Source organism: Gymnoscopelus microlampas (genome assembly GCF_963454915.1).
Source record: "Gymnoscopelus microlampas genome assembly, chromosome: 22".
Taxonomy (NCBI): domain Eukaryota; kingdom Metazoa; phylum Chordata; class Actinopteri; order Myctophiformes; family Myctophidae; genus Gymnoscopelus; species Gymnoscopelus microlampas.
Genome location: NC_139959.1, coordinates 29632817 through 29650470, shown reverse-complemented (window position 1 = coordinate 29650470; position 17654 = coordinate 29632817). Strand labels below are relative to the sequence as shown.

Genomic DNA, 17654 nt, shown 5'->3' with positions numbered 1-17654 from the left:
GTATCGCAACAGTTGCGTGTCTCTTGAATGCACCCCGGATTCGTTTGCTTCCCCAAAATGTTTCATCGATGGGAAACAAAGGACGAGACATATGGTTCCGGGTTCACATGGGTACATTCAGCCCACGATAATATATATTATATAACATTTCCCTTTGTTGTTACTGTTATTTTCATATATCACACACCCAGAAAGGTTTACATGAACTCTGCAATACTGCAACAATAAGAAATATAGAAATTGCTCGTACATACTGTTCGCGTGACTAATACTATTAGTCATACTGGTCATGCGTTGACGTTGAGAGCTACGCCCACTCTAGCCCTGGTCCAGAGCGTTAGTGAGTTCTCTCTAACGCCCTGCCATGCGCACTCACTGCTAGTGCTATTCTCATAGACCGAAAAATTCCACTGCCGTGCGAGGTCTCTGTCTTTAGTAAATGTAAACAAAACTGCTTCGCTACTCACCGAAACAAAGGCTGTTTTGTGTTGGTGAAAGTCTATTTTCCAGGGTGGCAAGCCTCTCAGGACCCCACCTTCTCTGTATAATACACTTTTTGGGCAGAAAATAAAATTATTTTATTTACACCACTGCGCCCCCTACAGATCTGGTCAATGGTAATTTCTATTGACCAGGTCTGTAGAGGGCGCAGGTGAATAATTAAAATAATTTCCGTCTGGTGGACATATTTTATTTTCTGCCCCCAAAAAATATTATACAGAGAAGGTGGGGTCCTGAGACGTTTCCCACCACAGCGAATAGTCTTTCAACAATATAAAACTGCCTTTGTTTTGGTGAGTAGCAAAATAGTTTTGTTTATTTTTTACTAAAGTTGGAGACCTCGCACGGTAGTGGAACTTTCGGTCTATGAGCAGAGCAGAGCGGCTGGCAGAGCGTTAGAGAGAACTCACTAACTCTGGACCAGAACTACGCCCACTCCAGGGTTGCGGTAAGTCACGTCACACCCCACCCATACCCACCCACCCACATACACACACACAGCTGTTATTTGGCATCAGGCTGCTAGTGCTTGGGGAGTCCCATAAGCTACAACACTACAACACTAACTACATTTCCAAGCCTAAAGGAAGCACATTCGGGTAAGAATTCTGCTCTAATGAATATAATTGCTGCTGAGAACTTTGTCGGTGCGTAAACTTAATTTGTTGTCAGTTTTGTCTGGGTGTCTGGGTGGGCTCTGTACTATATCTGTACTGCTTTGCTAATTCCGACCTACCCAATGTGTTACTGTCAACCTTAGTTTACAAGCTAGTGTTGTTAACTGCATTAAAGGGGTCTAGCTTTTGTCAAGGACATGTATACTACTACTGTGTGTGTGTGTGTGTGTGTGTGTGTGTGTGTGTGTGTGTGTGTGTGTGTGTGTGTGTGTGTGTGTGTGTGTGTGTGTGTTATACGTTGTATGGGGTGTCGTATCTGGTCCCCTTAATCAGGTGAAAACAACACTATCTCCTGAGTGTAAGAATAACAAAGCTCCAGTTCAAGTAGACTGCAGTTAAATGTGTGTTTGTGACACTGAGAGAAACCTGTGAACTTTGAGTGTGGCTAGCAGTTTCTCAAAGAGAGACAAAGCCATCTTAATTAATTAAGTGAAAGCAATAGGTTTGTCTCAAAGCTCTCTGAGGGACTTGTTGTAGTTCACACCAAGACCTGGGAACTCCTGTTCGAGGTCAAAGGCCAGGATCTTATCAGGGTGTGACTTGATTAACTCAATAGCAGAGACATGCATCTGTATTCAAATCAAGGGGGTCTGCTGCCTGATTGAGTCTAGTGCAGGGGTCTTCAACAGGGGGTCCGGGACCCCTAGGGGGTCCTCAGAGCTACTATAGGGGGTCCGCCAAATCTTTGTGTGATAGGATTTAGTTTTTTTTACATTAACCACTTGAACCCTAGAATTTGTTTTCTGAGGGGAACATTAGCCGAAAATAGCAGATCTACAAGCTCTCGAGAATAATGAGAGCTTGTAGATCGGCTATTTTTGGCAAAGAGGCTATAGGTGTAGAGGGAAAAAAGAGCAGACTAAGTAAAAAAAAAACTTTAACCTGAAACACAATTTTATACAATATAGAGTAGGGGGTCCCTGCTTCATCTCTCTCTCAGCTAGGGGGTCCTTGGCCTGAAAACGTTGAAGACCCCTGGTCTAGTGTATTAGTGACTGCTTTCTCATCCTCTTGTCTCCAAAAGGTCACAGCCTCACCGGAATATCCCCACAATGTAATTAACTAATGATAAATGATAATAGTAGTTTAGACTTCATAATCTGTCTTTCATAAGTGGTCCAGGACCCGAGATACCACAGTTGTTTATATGTGTTTTACATCAGTGGTTCTCAAACTTTTTCGTGCCAAGGACCCCCAAATGTATTTGGCCACGCACCCCCACCTGCAAATATGTTGTGCCAGGGACCCCTAGCCCTGGTCCAGAGCGTTAGTGAGTTCTCTCTAACAAACTCACTAACGCTCAGGACCAGGGCTAAGGGACCCCCAGAAGCAAAGATTTGAGTTAAAATGTTCGCATTTTAAAAAAAGATTTAAGGATTTGCACACATGTTCGAGATTTTTAAAAAATAGCAGATGTACAAGCTCATGAGATTGTATATCTGCTATTATAGCCAAAGTATAAAATATGGATAAAGTGGTTAAAATGATTGTGACACTTTATTAACTAATTTAGCTGGGGACCCCCTGGTACCCCCACAAGGACCCCTGGGGGTCCTCGGACCCCACTTTGAGAACCAATGTTTTACATTGTACAATGAATGTACCGGTATTTTCCGGTATGTTGTAAAATGCATGAGGTTTGACTCACATCCCAGTATTCATACGTAATCTTCTAACTACATGTATAACTATAACTATACTTAATCACTCTTCTTAAGCTGTGTAATCATATAGCAGAACAGATATAATGTGTTTGTGTTTGTCATTTTCTCTTTATTACAGTATACAGTTTGAACCGTATCTGCCTGTTTCTGTCCTGCTTTGTTTTGCTTACCTGCAGATAACAGAGTATGGCTCTGTCGGACTGTCGTGTCCACAGTTTCAGTTTATTTTGTTACAATTTAGGCACTTAGCAGATGCTTCCAAGGAACTTACAAAGTATGAGCTACAACAAACTTAATAGACTGACAAGTGAACAACATACCTAGCATCTTATGTTTATAACATAACGCACTAAACGGAAATGGCGCTAAATAGCATTAAAAGTGGTTCTTTGGCTAGTAATCACAGGGGAACCTCTTTTGGTGCTATAATGATAATACTAATAACAATAGCTTGAATGCATATAGCGCCTTTCATGAACCCAAGGATGCTTTACATTAAAAACAATGAACAACCAACAAACAACCAAACAAAACAACAAATAACTATTTACCATAAGCCTGAGAGAATAGGTGTCCAGAGTTAGAGCATGGCAAATCTCCATTGGGAGAGAGTTCCACAGGCTGGGGGCTGCCACACTAAAGGCTCTGTCCCCAAAGGTTTGCTTCTGGGTGATAGAGAGGAGGTCCAAGTCTGTGGACAGCACGTTCCAAGCACGTATCATTTGACAAAGGTGCTATATAGCACCTCCATAACGTTACCTGTGGTGATGTCATAACTATAGGCTTGCCTTGCTACTCTCTCCCTTGTTCTGCATCAGGCAGGATGATTGTATAGCATGACAGTCACATCGTCCATTGCGTGATGCCATGCTGAAAGGTTTTGGTGTCCCTTGGCTATGCACTGGAATGGCATTTGACCTCTAGAGCTTCTTTGTCTGTCTGGACTGTGATGACTGGGTTGGATTAGCGAGGCAGACGGTAACAAAACAGGCTGATTGGGTCCAGAGAGGCGGGTGAGGGTTCTGGGTGGATGGAGGGGTGCTGCTCGCTTGTATTGAGAATGAGCTTGTGAATCAGTCAGGACTCTTATTGTACAAATGTATATATTCTCTTAGTGTGCATAAAACTTCTAGCCTGATTATCAGCCTGAAGCTGCGTAGAGCTTCAGTCTGAAATTGGCTCCAATGTCCGCGATTACTAGGGGGAGGGGATTCAAATTTCCCTAAACCAATCACAAGAGATCTACGGATCCGTCTACATCTGACGTCATCGCACAGCTTGTTTTAGCAGATATTCGCTGATTGGCTTGTCGTTAGACCACCCCCACCTCCGACTCTGATTTGACAGATTTTTCTTCGATCGTGAAAAGCCATAGGCTGACATTATAATGCCAGACCAAGAGGAGCTCACTCAGAGAGTGGGCGGGGTCTATGGTCTGGAACCAGGCTATAAAACTTCAGAACAAGCCGTATGACATCTTGTTCTCCCAGCCCACGCTTGCGTAATTCGACTGAAGTCATCACAACCCTTAATAGAGGAGAGCTTTTAGATTAATAACGAATTATTTTAAATCATAACGGTTCCTGTGTTGTGTTCAACAGCCATGGCTACAGGTGGAGGACCAGTGCCTGGCCTGGGGCCTAATCAGTGTGTGACCAAGGTGGAGCTTACCATCTCATGTGAACATCTGCTGGACATGGACGTCTTCTCCAAGTCTGACCCCGTGTGCGCTCTGTACATGAATACCACAGGGTCCCAGTGGTATGAGGTTAGTAGCAGGCCAAAGGGGTTAAATATTTTTGTTTCAGCTAACAGTACACTGAGCATGTTTCCATTATGTGCTCAGTATTTTAGATAACTTTAATTTACGTTTTATTTTCTTCATGGCAGTTTGGTCGCACAGAGATGGTCCTGAATTGTCTCAATCCAAAGTTTTCAAAGAAGTTTGTCATGGACTACTACTTTGAGATGGTGCAGAAGCTGAAGTTCTGCCTCTACGACATCGACAGCGACAGCCATGACCTCGGACAAGCCGACTTCCTGGGGGAGCTGGAGTGCACATTGGGCCAGGTGAGCAGAAGAATTGACCTAACGTAATTATGTTGATGCCATTTCATTTGTTTTTATAAGAATAGTGAAGAGAGACAGGAGAGTGAATATTTCCATAATGTTGGCTGCAGCCTGAAAACATAATGGTGCTGTTAGAGTGAAATTGGTGACCTACCAAATTATGTAACTCAGACGGTGCAGTCAATAGGATCTAACAAGGAAAAATGCTTCTAATACAGTAACAGGTGAAGAGCTGTCGTTCCGATCACATAACTTCATGAGATTTGAGAACACTCGTCCAAATGACAGTTTTCAGGGACAGAGAAACTTGTTACTATTATCCAATATTGCTGCAATAGTCGCTTCTCCAAAGAAACAGGTACTGTATACAAAGCCAACAACACATCATATTGCGGCACATTGTTGGCTTGTACATGTGTTCTTTTTCACAAGTGACACCATCATAATACAGACTATAAATCTGTCTGTTCTAGCTGTCCCAGACACCATTCCACCTGTACAAAAGCCCATTCAACCATACATCCATGCATTCACCATACAACATGGATTCACAAACTGCACCTCACTTGACTGCAGTTTTAGGTAATGAAAGGAAGTCTACATGGCAAGATGATAAGAATCTGCACTCATATATACTAAACTGGCGTATAAAAAAATAAGAATTGATACAAACGCCACCCAACAGCCCCTCAGTGCACCCCTTTCAAACATATTAGTAGGACCCCCCTCGTCCAAATGACAGTTTTCAGGGACAGTGGAACTTGTCACTATTATACAATATTGCTCAATAGTCGCTGCAATAGTCGCTGCAATAGTCACTTCTCCAAAAGAACAGGTACTGTATGTAATGATTTTATTATCTAGGTCCTTCAAAGTCTGGTCAGATGATGTGGATGAGAGAAGTTCATAGGAAAATACAAGGTGATGTCTCAGTTATAGCAGCATAGAAGAAGAGCGATGCATCGGGAACACATTAAGTCTCAAACAAGCGTCCAAGTCAACATGTTCTCATTTATTGAAAGACAAGCAGTCACATATATACATTGACAGAATTAGTGTTGGACAGCCCACCGAGGCGGTCTCGTATGGGCGTAGCTATTACACAAATAAATTATGCCTATATGTGTAAGTGAGTGAAGTGCAAAAGTTCATCAGGTGAGATAAGCGAAGACATCGGCAGGGCCCCTTTGCCACATCCTGGATTGTCAGACAGATGTGCTGATGGGAGGATGTGCTGTGGCTAACAGGGACCCGATGTTGAGCAACATCAGCAGGCTTTCACCACGGGTGCAATATGGCCTCCCGGACGGGGCACTATAGCCTCCCCGATTTACGGGAAGGCTGGTATATGAATCTTGTAGATAACTGTCATTTCTGCAAACATGTAAACAGTTCTAGGCTAGCGTTTTACCAAGAAACGTTAGGGTGACAAAGGGGACAGGAAATAAGGTTAAGAAGCACTGCACCTCAGCACTTCCATCCAGGACAGGTTGCACCCTAACATAAAGAAAGCCAATTACTTTTTCATTATATCAGTGATGTGAAACTGCATACGAGGAGTTAGAAAAGTTAGGTAGAGGAAAGAGCATTGTATAATATTCACAACACTGTATACAAAGCCAACAACACATCATATTGCGGCACATTGTTGGCTTGTACATGTGTTCTTTTTCACAAGTGACACCATCATAATACAGACTATAAATCTGTCTTTTCTAGCTGTCCCAGACATCATTCCACCTGTACAAAAGCCCATTCAACCATACATCCATGCATTCACCATACAACATGGATTCACAAACTGCACCTCACTTGACTGCAGTTTTAGGTAATGAAAGGAAGTCTTTAAGAATTGATACAAACGCCACCCAACAGCCCCTCAGCACACCCCTTTCAAACATATTACTCCTAGGACCCCCGACTTTTTCTGAACACCCCCTGGGAGGGTGGTACCGCGCTGCTGAGAAACACTAGACTAATCAATTGGTCTTTTTAATCCACTTAAGCCCTATGTTATACACACAACAGTGTCACAGCAGTGTCATGCAAAAATATCCAAAATATCTGATCTACAAGCCAGCTCACAACATGTCACTCATAATGTGAGCTCGTGGATCTGCTTTTTTTTTAAACTCGATTCTTTTATTAAAACCAATAATGTTTTTTTTAACCGATTAGTTCAATTTACTGCTGCACACCTAGGGTATATTGACCTGCACTCTGTAATTTTATGTTTCTAAATTCCCAAATCACATAGATTCTTAGAACAGAAAGTCCTTTTTTGTGTTCAGGTAGCACTCTGACTTACTTATATTTCAGAAATACAAGATGTCATACAAGAAGGAGATGTCAGTATATAAAAGTGTGGATAAGAGCTTAAAGGAGAGGTAGAGTCTTAGTTGTTTTCTCTTTTTAGCTTAGCTGTCTTGTGTCAAGTGAGCGTATGTAGCTGTTCCTTAAATGGTACTTCAGTCATTTTTACAAGTGTTTTTTGTGCCTAGATTGTGTCCTGTAAGAGGCTGACTCGACCACTACAGCTGAAGGACAATAAGCGTGCGGGCCGTGGAACCATCACAGTGAGTAGAATCCTCACTGGTACATCGTCAACCTGATGACTATATCATTCTAATATATATCATTTTCTTGAGTCACACTCTAAACTTGAAACAAACAAAAAGGAAAAACAAATTGTACAGAATTACAGACTATTATTTTGCAACAAGGTGATCACAGTGAGCTACGTAGTGCCCAGGTTTACAAAGTGGGGGCACACAGTCAATTGGAAAGGAGAGGTGAAAAAAAGAATAACAATAATAAGCATTGAAAAATATATGACTAAATTGGGGATAAAAGGGGCTAATTCTTTTTTTTGGCTGCAGCTACTCTACATTTTAGAAAAAATAAATAAATTCAAGACTAAAAATTTTTGTCCCGGTTTAACCACTTTCAATAAAAGACCCTATTTTGGGCATATCCTTATCCTATATTAAAATTGGCTACTGGGAGGGCTGGCCGGCGGACCACGGCCAAGTCACTCTGACTCAGACATAATCATAAACAAACGCGATACGCCCATATACAGTATAGGCAGGACCACGACCACATCACTCTGACTCAGACATAACCATATGGAGATCTGGTTGTCCAGAGCCACTAAGCCCATATTTGGTCATGTGCATATAGGGGACCGACCGACGCATGGGCAAGGACTCGAGGGAGTGCGGTGCCGTGTTTTTCGGATATGCAGGTAGACACAGATACAGAGATCTCTATATATGGGCACAAAACAGACAGTGTACAACGGGTACTCTGACAAAGCCTTTGACACTATATGACTCAGACATATTGGTCGGATCGGCGGTGCGGCGTACTGTAGGTGTGAGCTCTAGTTGTCAAAAAGTCTTGTTTATATATTTTTTTACATAGTGAAAATAGCCAATCTACAAGCTCACAACCTGACATGTTGTTAAAGCCATTTTGCATGGGGAAAGTAGCTAAGTAGTTTTAAAGGCAGCCAAGCCATTCTCAAATAACATAAAATGAGTGTAACTTCCTGTTTTTAAATGTTGTATCTCTTCATTTATAGATATGTGCTGATGAGATCACTGACAACAGAGTGGCCAATTTTGAAGTATTTGGCCGCAAATTGGACAAAAAGGTACTGAAGTTTATTTGTGACAGCTAAGGCTCACAACAGCTTCCTGTTGATATTAACTTGAGTTCATTTTTCAGTATTTGTGGTGGTCAGACCCATTCCTGGAAATCTACAAGAAGGCAGAAAATAAATGGCAGCTGGCCTACAGAACAGAGGTAAACAAACTCAATACAGACTCACACACTCTGGCCAAGTCTGAAGGAATCTTATAGGAGACCTTGTCACAGGGACGCTGTAACAAACAATGTAACAACAAGTTAAAGAAAAGTGTCAGAAAGAAAATGTATAAAATGTGAAGTTGGGTGTTGAGGTGGAATTTAGGGAATAGGCAGTATAATAATGGACTTGTTGATTATGAAGTCCCTTCAGAGTCTGTTTGTCTGATTTGCATGTTATTGTCTGCCTGATTTGCATGAAAAAAACGTCCTGTGTTTTTCCAGATGCATAAGAAAACTGATTGGTCAATCAAAACAATTGGATCATTCAAAGTATGTATGTATGTATGTATGTATGTATGTATGTATGCAAAGACCTTTACCGTTCCTTTCTTGCTGCAGGTGGTTAGGAACAACGTGAATCCAATATGGAAACCCTTCAAGATCCCCCTACAGTCTCTCTGTGATGGAGACATGGAGAGGCCAATAAAGGTACAACACACGCACATGCGTCTAGCAATAATCTGCCATTACTATTTGCATATTTATTTAAAATAACAGACCATGTAAATTGCATCTTAACATAATAACAATGCATTCTCCTGAAACCATATTGTCAACTACTACCTATGGTGTTTTTGGTAGAGTTTGTTATGGCTTAAGTTAACATCGTACTCTAACATACTAATGAACTGAATTCATGTGATTTTCATTAAATGTTTTACATTACGCTATTCCCACCTTTGAAGCAAGCTTTTCGCGAAGGGGCATTTGCCTGCCAGGCTGGATGTGTGTGTGTATGCCTTATTCCCAGAAGGTGCGCATTTTTCTTTGTCCTATTTCTTTCCCCTTTTATTTAAACTTAAAGCTGCAATCTTATTATAATAAGATTATGACTTACTATTATAATGAATGAAATGTTATTTTAACCAATATGTATGGTATAGAATGTTAAAGGTGCTGTAGGTGACGATAACCAAATCACTTCTTTGGGGTATTTCTTTGTCACTGTACATTTGCACCTGTGCGTGAAATTTGTCTTCTGTATTTAACACATTGTTAGCAGTGGGTGCTACGGGGGCAGTTAAGGGGTAATTGTCTTGCTCAGGGACACTTGGACACATACAGTAGACAGTAGAGTGTTCCCCCCACTCTTCTCTTGAGAAATGTAGACCCTGGTGTTGGGTAGGACACATAACGGTTGACAGTGTCATTAAAGTCATTATTTGAAGCAAGACTGCCCCAGTAGGTAGGCCGTGGTTCGAATCCGACACGGAGGCCCTTTGTTGCATCATGTCATCCCCTCTCTCTCTCCCGCCTTTCCGGTCTCTCTTAAGGCCAGTCCACACTAATGCAGCTCTGTGCAACTCCTTGCAACATGCAACTACTTGCAACCATTATCCCCAATGGCAGTTGCAGGAAGTTGCATCGGTGTGGACTGGCCTTAAAACTGTTTTGTAGCAAGGAATTGCGACTAGTTGTATTGGTGCGGCCTGGCCTTAACTGTCCAAATATTTTTTTTATCATACAGTGCTCAAAAAACATATTATAAAATTGAAAATAAATGTTATTTGAAGCACTGGATTGTACATTAGATGCAACGCCATCTTTATTGTAGTTCGGACATTGTTACAATTACATCTCTTCGTCGGAAGAGGGAGACGACTGACAAAAAACTCACAGATTGTAGCTTTAATTTTATGTATTTTAAAGTCTTGTACTGTGCATAAAATGTGATTGCTTGTTTATGCTTCACTTAACTTTTTGGAATGTAGCTGATAGTCCAAGACTCCAAGTAGATGGGCTTTAATTGTCTCCGCCAGGCCGAAAGGCATGGCCGAGACATGTTTTTCACCCTGTCCGTCTGTCCGGCTTGATGGCAACGAAACTGTGCACACACACTCCTACCAGAGCAGAACCTCTGTCACACATTTTTCACATGGGCCTGTTATAACGCCTCCAGGAGGCTATATCATGTGATCAAGACGAATCTGTTTGATTTTTTATATTCCATCCTGATTGGCTAAGATTGACATCTAAAGTTTGCAGGAGTGGCCGAAAATTATGAACGCACAATCACACTACGTTGAGGAACAAATGCCACCCTATTAACATTGCCCCATTATAGCGCCACCAGGAGGCAATTCTTTTTTAATATTACTCCCACAAAGTTTGTCCAAACCACCACACAAATTGGTACACATTATCTGTCAAGTCCGATTTTTCGTATTCCATCCGGATTGGAGAATTCCAAACATTGTTGGCCCACAATAACCTACCTGACCTGGCGGAGACCTATTTTCTAGTTTGTGTATCTTTTATTATGTAATTGTAGTCAGAGGCGTCATTCGTTTAATAAAAACCTAGATAGCAAAAAGGTGACCACTTAGGCCCCAGTTAAGAAATAGTGAATTTTGCCTACAAGCTCACAATGTGTGTTGTGAGTTTGTAGATCTGCTATTTTTGAAAATAAAATAAAAAATATAAATTTTGAACATTTTGGAAATTACTCGCCTACTGTATAATGGGGTTGAAAGTGGCTAAAATAACTGAATTAGAGGTTAAATGCAAACGCTAGATGGTGGCAGTTGCCATCCCCTGGTACCCCAAATGATGCCCCTGATTATAGAGCATGTGAGTACAATTCAAACTTCTGTGAGTACATTTCAAACTTTTCAAATGTATTTTCAGAGAGTGTAGCTTGATAATTTCAGTAGTGGTAAGAATTAAGTAGCACACACGGATACTACCAACAATGGTTGCCTTTAATGTATGGGCAGCAGAATGGTCCAAATGAAGTGTCACGACTGGTGCTAGCAGGGTAATCTCTATAAATAGATCTCTGCATGATCGACAGATGCTAGCCGTTGGGTTCCGAGATTGCTATCAGGGTAACAGACAGTAATACAGAAGAAACACCCAAACGCAGACGGCTGAGGAAGATCTGATGCAATCCAGTGACACGCCATAGCATGCACCATTGATTCACTGGGAGGCAAATTGGAGCCAGAGGTTCAATGGTGAAGTCAAAGCGACTGACTGGGCAGTATAGTAGTAGTATATATAGTATATAAGGCTGTAATAATGAGAATTAGTTGTCAGGCTGTCAGTAACTGACATTCTGGCGATGAGCCCATATTTACTGCCCAGTCAAACAAATAATCTATTCTCTTTAGATACCTCATACCTAAAAGTATGTAGTGTAAGGTCTCAATTATTCAAGGATGTATTTTTTCATACACTTGTCCACCCAGCTCTCATTGACTTAAATGAATGCCGTGGCTCCATTTTACCTCCCAGCTCGATGAATCTGCTCGCTGGTAATGCCGGACCGAGAAAGGGACGTTCATAGGTTTCCTTCTTTACATAGCCTTGGGTGGAGGTGGGAAGATGGGTGGCTGCAGTCAGAGCTGATGAGAACAGTGGTGTGGATGTGTGGGCAGTCTGGGCACTGCAGTCAGGTGATGATAAGGCTGGAAGGTCTGGGGACATCTGGTGGACAGCTAGAGGATGTCAGGTCTGGGGAATTGAAGGAAGATACTTGGCCTGGGAGAAGTGAGCAGGCCTGGAGACAGGAGGATTGATTGATTGATTGATTGAATACTTTATTAACCGTTTGCAAAAAAGATACAGTGGTACAGATTTATACAAATGGTGCTAAAAGGATAACACAAAAATCGCAAAGGTGGAGGGCTGGTGATGATAAGGGGGTTGAAAAGGGGAACTGAGGAGCAGATTGTGACATAGAACAGAATAGTACGAAAACTATGAACTACGACATGTTTCAGCAGCCATCATCAGCATTTTAAACTCCTGTTCTTTCAAAAAAATCACACAACAGATGCAATTCGTTGTGAGCTTGTAGATCTGTTATTTTTGAAATATTTAGCCAATTTTCAAGTGTAACGGCTTGCCCAATATAGAGACACCAGGTTGAACGTGGTTAGTAGAAGAGCAAAAGTGATCTATCAGTCTGACTTTTTCAATATATATTTTATTCCTGATCCATAATTAAATAAACGATTATATGATCACAAGCAGTACTTAAAAACATAGGATAGGACTGAGATACTGTAAGGGTAATATGATTATCAGAGTAATAGTACTGTACATGAAGAAAAATCGTAGCAAAGGTCAACCATCCATTACTGGATCTTTTGTCTTGTCATCTGCTAAGTTTTTCTGTTTGCCACCAGGTTTTATGTTATGACCATCACGAAAATGGCTCCCATTCACTGATCGGCGAGTTTGAGACTACACTCCCACAAATGCAACAGGGAACACACCTTTCCCCGGTGAGTGTCTATGTGTGATAGCATTTACAGTTTCATTAACCCCCATGAATCTTCCAACATAATGTCTATTGCAATTAAATGTATTATTAATGTTTAATTATGTATTACTATATTATTAATATTATATTTATACATAATAATAATAATTAGAACTACTAATTGACAAAAACATGGGTCTGTTCTTTTTCCCCCTAGGCTGAATTTCCATGTGTCAACAGAAAGAAGTTGCACAAGAAGAGAGGCTATACAAACTCGGGGGTCATAGGCATCAAGCAGTGTCAGGTATTCATTCTTTGTTACATCAGTAATGCAGTTATTCCAGCTGCCATGCAGCTTTTCTTCTGAAAGGAGAGTGGTCAGCCCTTGTCGTTGCTTCAGTTAATGGTGAGATGGGTTTATAATCATCCAGCGTATATCACTTCAAGATGACTTGATTTATCTGATGTTTAACCTTCAGGTGGTGAAGGAGTATACCTTCCTGGATTACATCATGGGAGGCACTCAGCTCAACTTCACTGTGAGTAGAGTTTATAAATATCACACAGACAAAAACTACCACATGCACCCATGCAGCAACAACAACTGGTGGTGCGTTTACTTTCTTAACCTATCACTGTCCACCTTCATATATCTAGAGGGCCAAAACTAGGCTTTTGAAGCTCTGAACCATTGCATTGAAAATTGTCTCAGTACTTTAGGCTTCCTTACACTTGCACATGCTACATTATTCATGAGTTTGACTGAAATATTTTTTTTCCCAAAGATATGTACTTTACAAATTAAGATTGATGGCTGGCTGACTGACTGACTGACTGATTTAATTGTTGACATGGTAATGTGATTATATACAGAGCAGAGGGTGTGCTTGGGGTCATGTGAAGGTGACGGGAGAAATCATGTGTGATGGGAATAAAATGCTCAAAAACATGTTTTCACTTGTGTGAATCAGATGGTTTCTCCTCTTGTTGACAATTCCCACACTTCAGAACGTCTTTCTCAAAGGCGCCTTCCTTCACTAAACACACACAAATTCATCCACACCACAATGCTAACAATCCACAACACCTACTACCAAAACAACCCACGAGTAATCCTCAATGACTTCAGTCTTTAAATACTGAATCCCACCAGGCAAATGATCAAAGCCCTACCATTCCGATTAACCGACTGAAGCAGTGTTAGCTTCTAACGTAATTATTTTTCACACAAAGCAAGTTAAAATAGTCTAGGGAGTTTGGTGCATGTGTTGGAGCTTCATTGTCAGTCTGCCATCACTATCCAGATCCATGACTGTTATTTGTATTTGGTCCCTTAACAGATTGCCATAGACTTCACAGGCTCCAATGGGGATCCCAGGACCCCTCAGTCGCTCCACTACATCAACCCTGAGGGCTACAATGAGTACCTGACAGCAATCTGGGCCGTGGGTAGTGTTATCCAGGATTATGACAGGTGAGACCAGCCATGGTTTGTCTTATGTTCTACAACCACAAAGTTTTAACTTTTTAATGATATTACACATTTTTCACTATTCACTATTTTCTGTTTTGGCCACTCTAAATAGACATTCTACCATGTAGCCAAAAGGGAAAAAAATAACTGTTGTTGTTTATTATGAATTATGAATGATGATGATATACATTTTCCACTCACTGTTCTTGCTGTTTCTCCTGTGCAGTAACAAGATGTTTCCTGTCTTTGGTTTCGGAGCCCAGATCCCACCTACCTGGCACGTAGGTGCAGTATGGAATAAATAATCTGTTAACTGAATGAAAAGGCATCACTTCCCATTACTTTCACTACAATCCTTCCTATGCCTGAGGATAGTTTAAGTCTTATTATTCAAACAGAACACTCGTTTATAAAGCTGGTGACTGGTGAAAAGAGACATTCCCCATCCTCTTAATTGTGTTGACATTACGCATCTGATTTATTAGTAAAGGGTGGGGGAACAAAATCAGGATGATTTTTTCTCAAAGTACACGTTTGCAATATTTGGCTTATTTTAGTAAATTTGTACAAAGTTAGCTTGTGAATCCTGATGCAGAAAAAGTAAACATCCAAGGACATAGGAATATCATATCAAAAAGTTGATACCGTAGAAATGTATTTCAGCTCAGAACCTACCAGATGGTAAATCCATCCTTTTTGTTTTGATATTTACAGGTTTCCCATGAATTTCCCATCAACTTTGACTCTTCAAATCCATTTTGTGCTGGTAAGTGTAACCCACACTGCTGCCATCTGTAAAATTGATTTTTTTTACAAGGATCAAAAATAGCGAAAATACTAATAGCCGATCTACAAGCTCAAACGCGTTGCGGTGCGACTCGTTGTGAGCTTGTAGATGGGCTATTTTCGCTATTTGTCCCATTTGGTGCATAGTGTAATGTAGATAAGGTTTTGGCATGAAGTTCACGTGTGTGTTTTTTAGGTATAGAGGGAGTGGTGGCGGCATACCAGCAGTGCCTCCCCCAGGTGAAGCTCTTTGGTCCAACCAACTTTGCCCCGGTCATCAACCATGCCGCCTGCTTTGCCAGGCAGGCATTACAGCAGAACTCTGCCTCTGTGAGTAGTCGATCCATTCCATGAAATGTGGGATGAATTTAATGTAGCACTTAGCTTTGGATAAAATCTTACTTGAAGTCAGCTTCAATGTTCATTGTGGTATAAAATGTGTTTCGTAAGGCCACTTACCAAAATTATATTATTAATAATATAATATTTATATTATTATATATTATATATTCAACTAATCAGTATAATATCCACAGTATTATGATACGCAGGTATGAATGCATATCCATAGCATGGTCCATAAAAACATACTTTGTGAGATATTGAATCTATGGATTATTTAGTTGTCTTAATTTTGCTTCCACTCTAATTCTTCTCCACTGCAGCAATACTATGTTCTGCTCATAATCACTGATGGCGTGATCACAGACATGGATCAGACTCGCACTGCCGTTGTGGAGGCCTCGCGGCTGCCCATGTCGATCATTATCATCGGGGTGGGCGATGCAGACTTCGAAGCCATGGAGTTCCTGGACAGTGACGACAAAATCCTGTACTCACCGAGGGGCCATCCTGCCCTGCGAGACATTGTCCAGTTTGTGCCCTTCAGGCAGTTCCAAGTAAATAAGCGCGACATGATGGTTGGTAGAACATTCTTTTCTCCTTGCATTGGATCTCTGTAACCACATGAACCCTAGCGTCCCTATTTTGAGGCCAACATTCGGCGGAAATATGTTCGACAAAGATATTTGGTAGAAGGAGAAAAGGAGCAGACCTAGTATAGACCCCTGGGGGACCCTGGTCAACTAAATATATATAAGGTTTAAATTGTTATGTTAACTTGGTAGGTGTCCTTTTGTAACAGCTCTTAAAATGAATTTTATGTTATGATTAGAGACTTCATGTTATACATTGTATACATTGTTAAACATTTTACCTCTAAGGTTAAAGACACACCAAACACTTCAAGTCTCCCAGAGGGCCCATCTTTTATATGCCTTATCTTGTCATTGCAGGCGAACAGGCAGGCTCTTGCACAGAGTGTGCTTGCAGAGTTGCCAGACCAAGTTTCCTCCTTTTTCAATTTGTACAAACTGAAACCCCCCAATGAATCGGTTTTCTCTACTCCTGAGTCCGATATATAAGGGTAAGGATCAATAAATAACCTAAAATGTCAGGTTTATTTGTTATCCCCAGCACTCTGTCTGTACAGTATGTGCTGTTTAGCAGAGCTAATGGTCCCATGGCCAAGTAATTGTTTATTCACAATGTAATTGTATTCACTGAGTCTCATTATGTGCTGATTAGTAAAAAAAAAAATGAAATGATTGTAATATTTGATGTTGTTTACTTGCCGTTGTAAATTTCAAAATGCTACGTTTGTACAGATAATTGTTAGTAATGGTGATGTACCATTTTCTTATTATTCTATTTTCTCTTTTCTCTTCTCTTTCTACAGTGTGTTGGTGGTAAGCTGTTGTCTCTGATGTACAAGAACTCAACTGGAGCATCTGGAAGTGCAGACAGCACCTGGATCTTCAAGGAGTCAACCTCACTAGCATGGCAGATATCACTGTCTTCAGAAGTTTTATTTTTAGGGTCATTGCATGACCATTCTAACCTCACATCATTGCATTGCCTTTTATTTACACACCAAATGTCTTTAAGATGAAAATAAGAATTTACAAATGCAGACATGGGGTGAGACTGGATTGAAACAAATGTCAGCTTTTTGCAATGCAAAATATTATCCTTTTTGTGTATGTACACACAAAACATTTTATGACAAGACAATGATTTAATTGTTTTGCTTGCTTTGTTGCTTTGTAATTGTTTAAATATACTGTACATGTTCTCAGGGTTGGGTTGACTACATTTTTTTTTTAAAGTAACCATAATCCGGCCACATTTCATACAGACAAATGTCTAATTAGATTATAGTTACATTGTCAAGGAAGCTTGATTACATTTTTGATTGTCTTTCAAATATGGCTTTTTTTTCTCATGCAAGGTGCAATATTTCCAATGTTTGAAATATTCAGTTTAGATTGTTTTTTTAATATATATATTATAATCCAGAGGATTAAGTTGGCCATGTAATGGCCATGTAATTTGTATTA

General features: G+C 40.6%; 1 protein-coding gene across 2 annotated transcripts; it reads left to right on the top strand.

The window, feature by feature from the left end:
* Window positions 1–977: 977 nt before the first annotated feature.
* LOC311039285 (copine-3-like) lies at window positions 978–17392 on the top strand. Of its 2 annotated transcripts, none has more exons than XM_084049041.1 (17): window positions 978–1100; window positions 4444–4610; window positions 4733–4912; window positions 7414–7488; window positions 8499–8570; window positions 8645–8722; window positions 9125–9214; window positions 12919–13017; window positions 13213–13299; window positions 13475–13534; window positions 14336–14469; window positions 14696–14750; window positions 15184–15235; window positions 15452–15585; window positions 15921–16154; window positions 16551–16681; window positions 16994–17392. In XM_084049041.1, the coding sequence occupies exons 2-16, from the start codon at window positions 4446–4448 to the stop codon at window positions 16677–16679; spliced, it is 1644 nt and encodes a 547-aa protein (XP_083905167.1). In that variant the 5' UTR covers window positions 978–1100; window positions 4444–4445; the 3' UTR covers window positions 16680–16681; window positions 16994–17392. The 2 variants fall into 2 exon arrangements, with proteins under 2 accessions (XP_083905167.1, XP_083905166.1); XM_084049040.1 differs by having other exon boundaries at window positions 15921–16175.
* The last annotated feature ends 262 nt before the right edge of the window (window positions 17393–17654 follow it).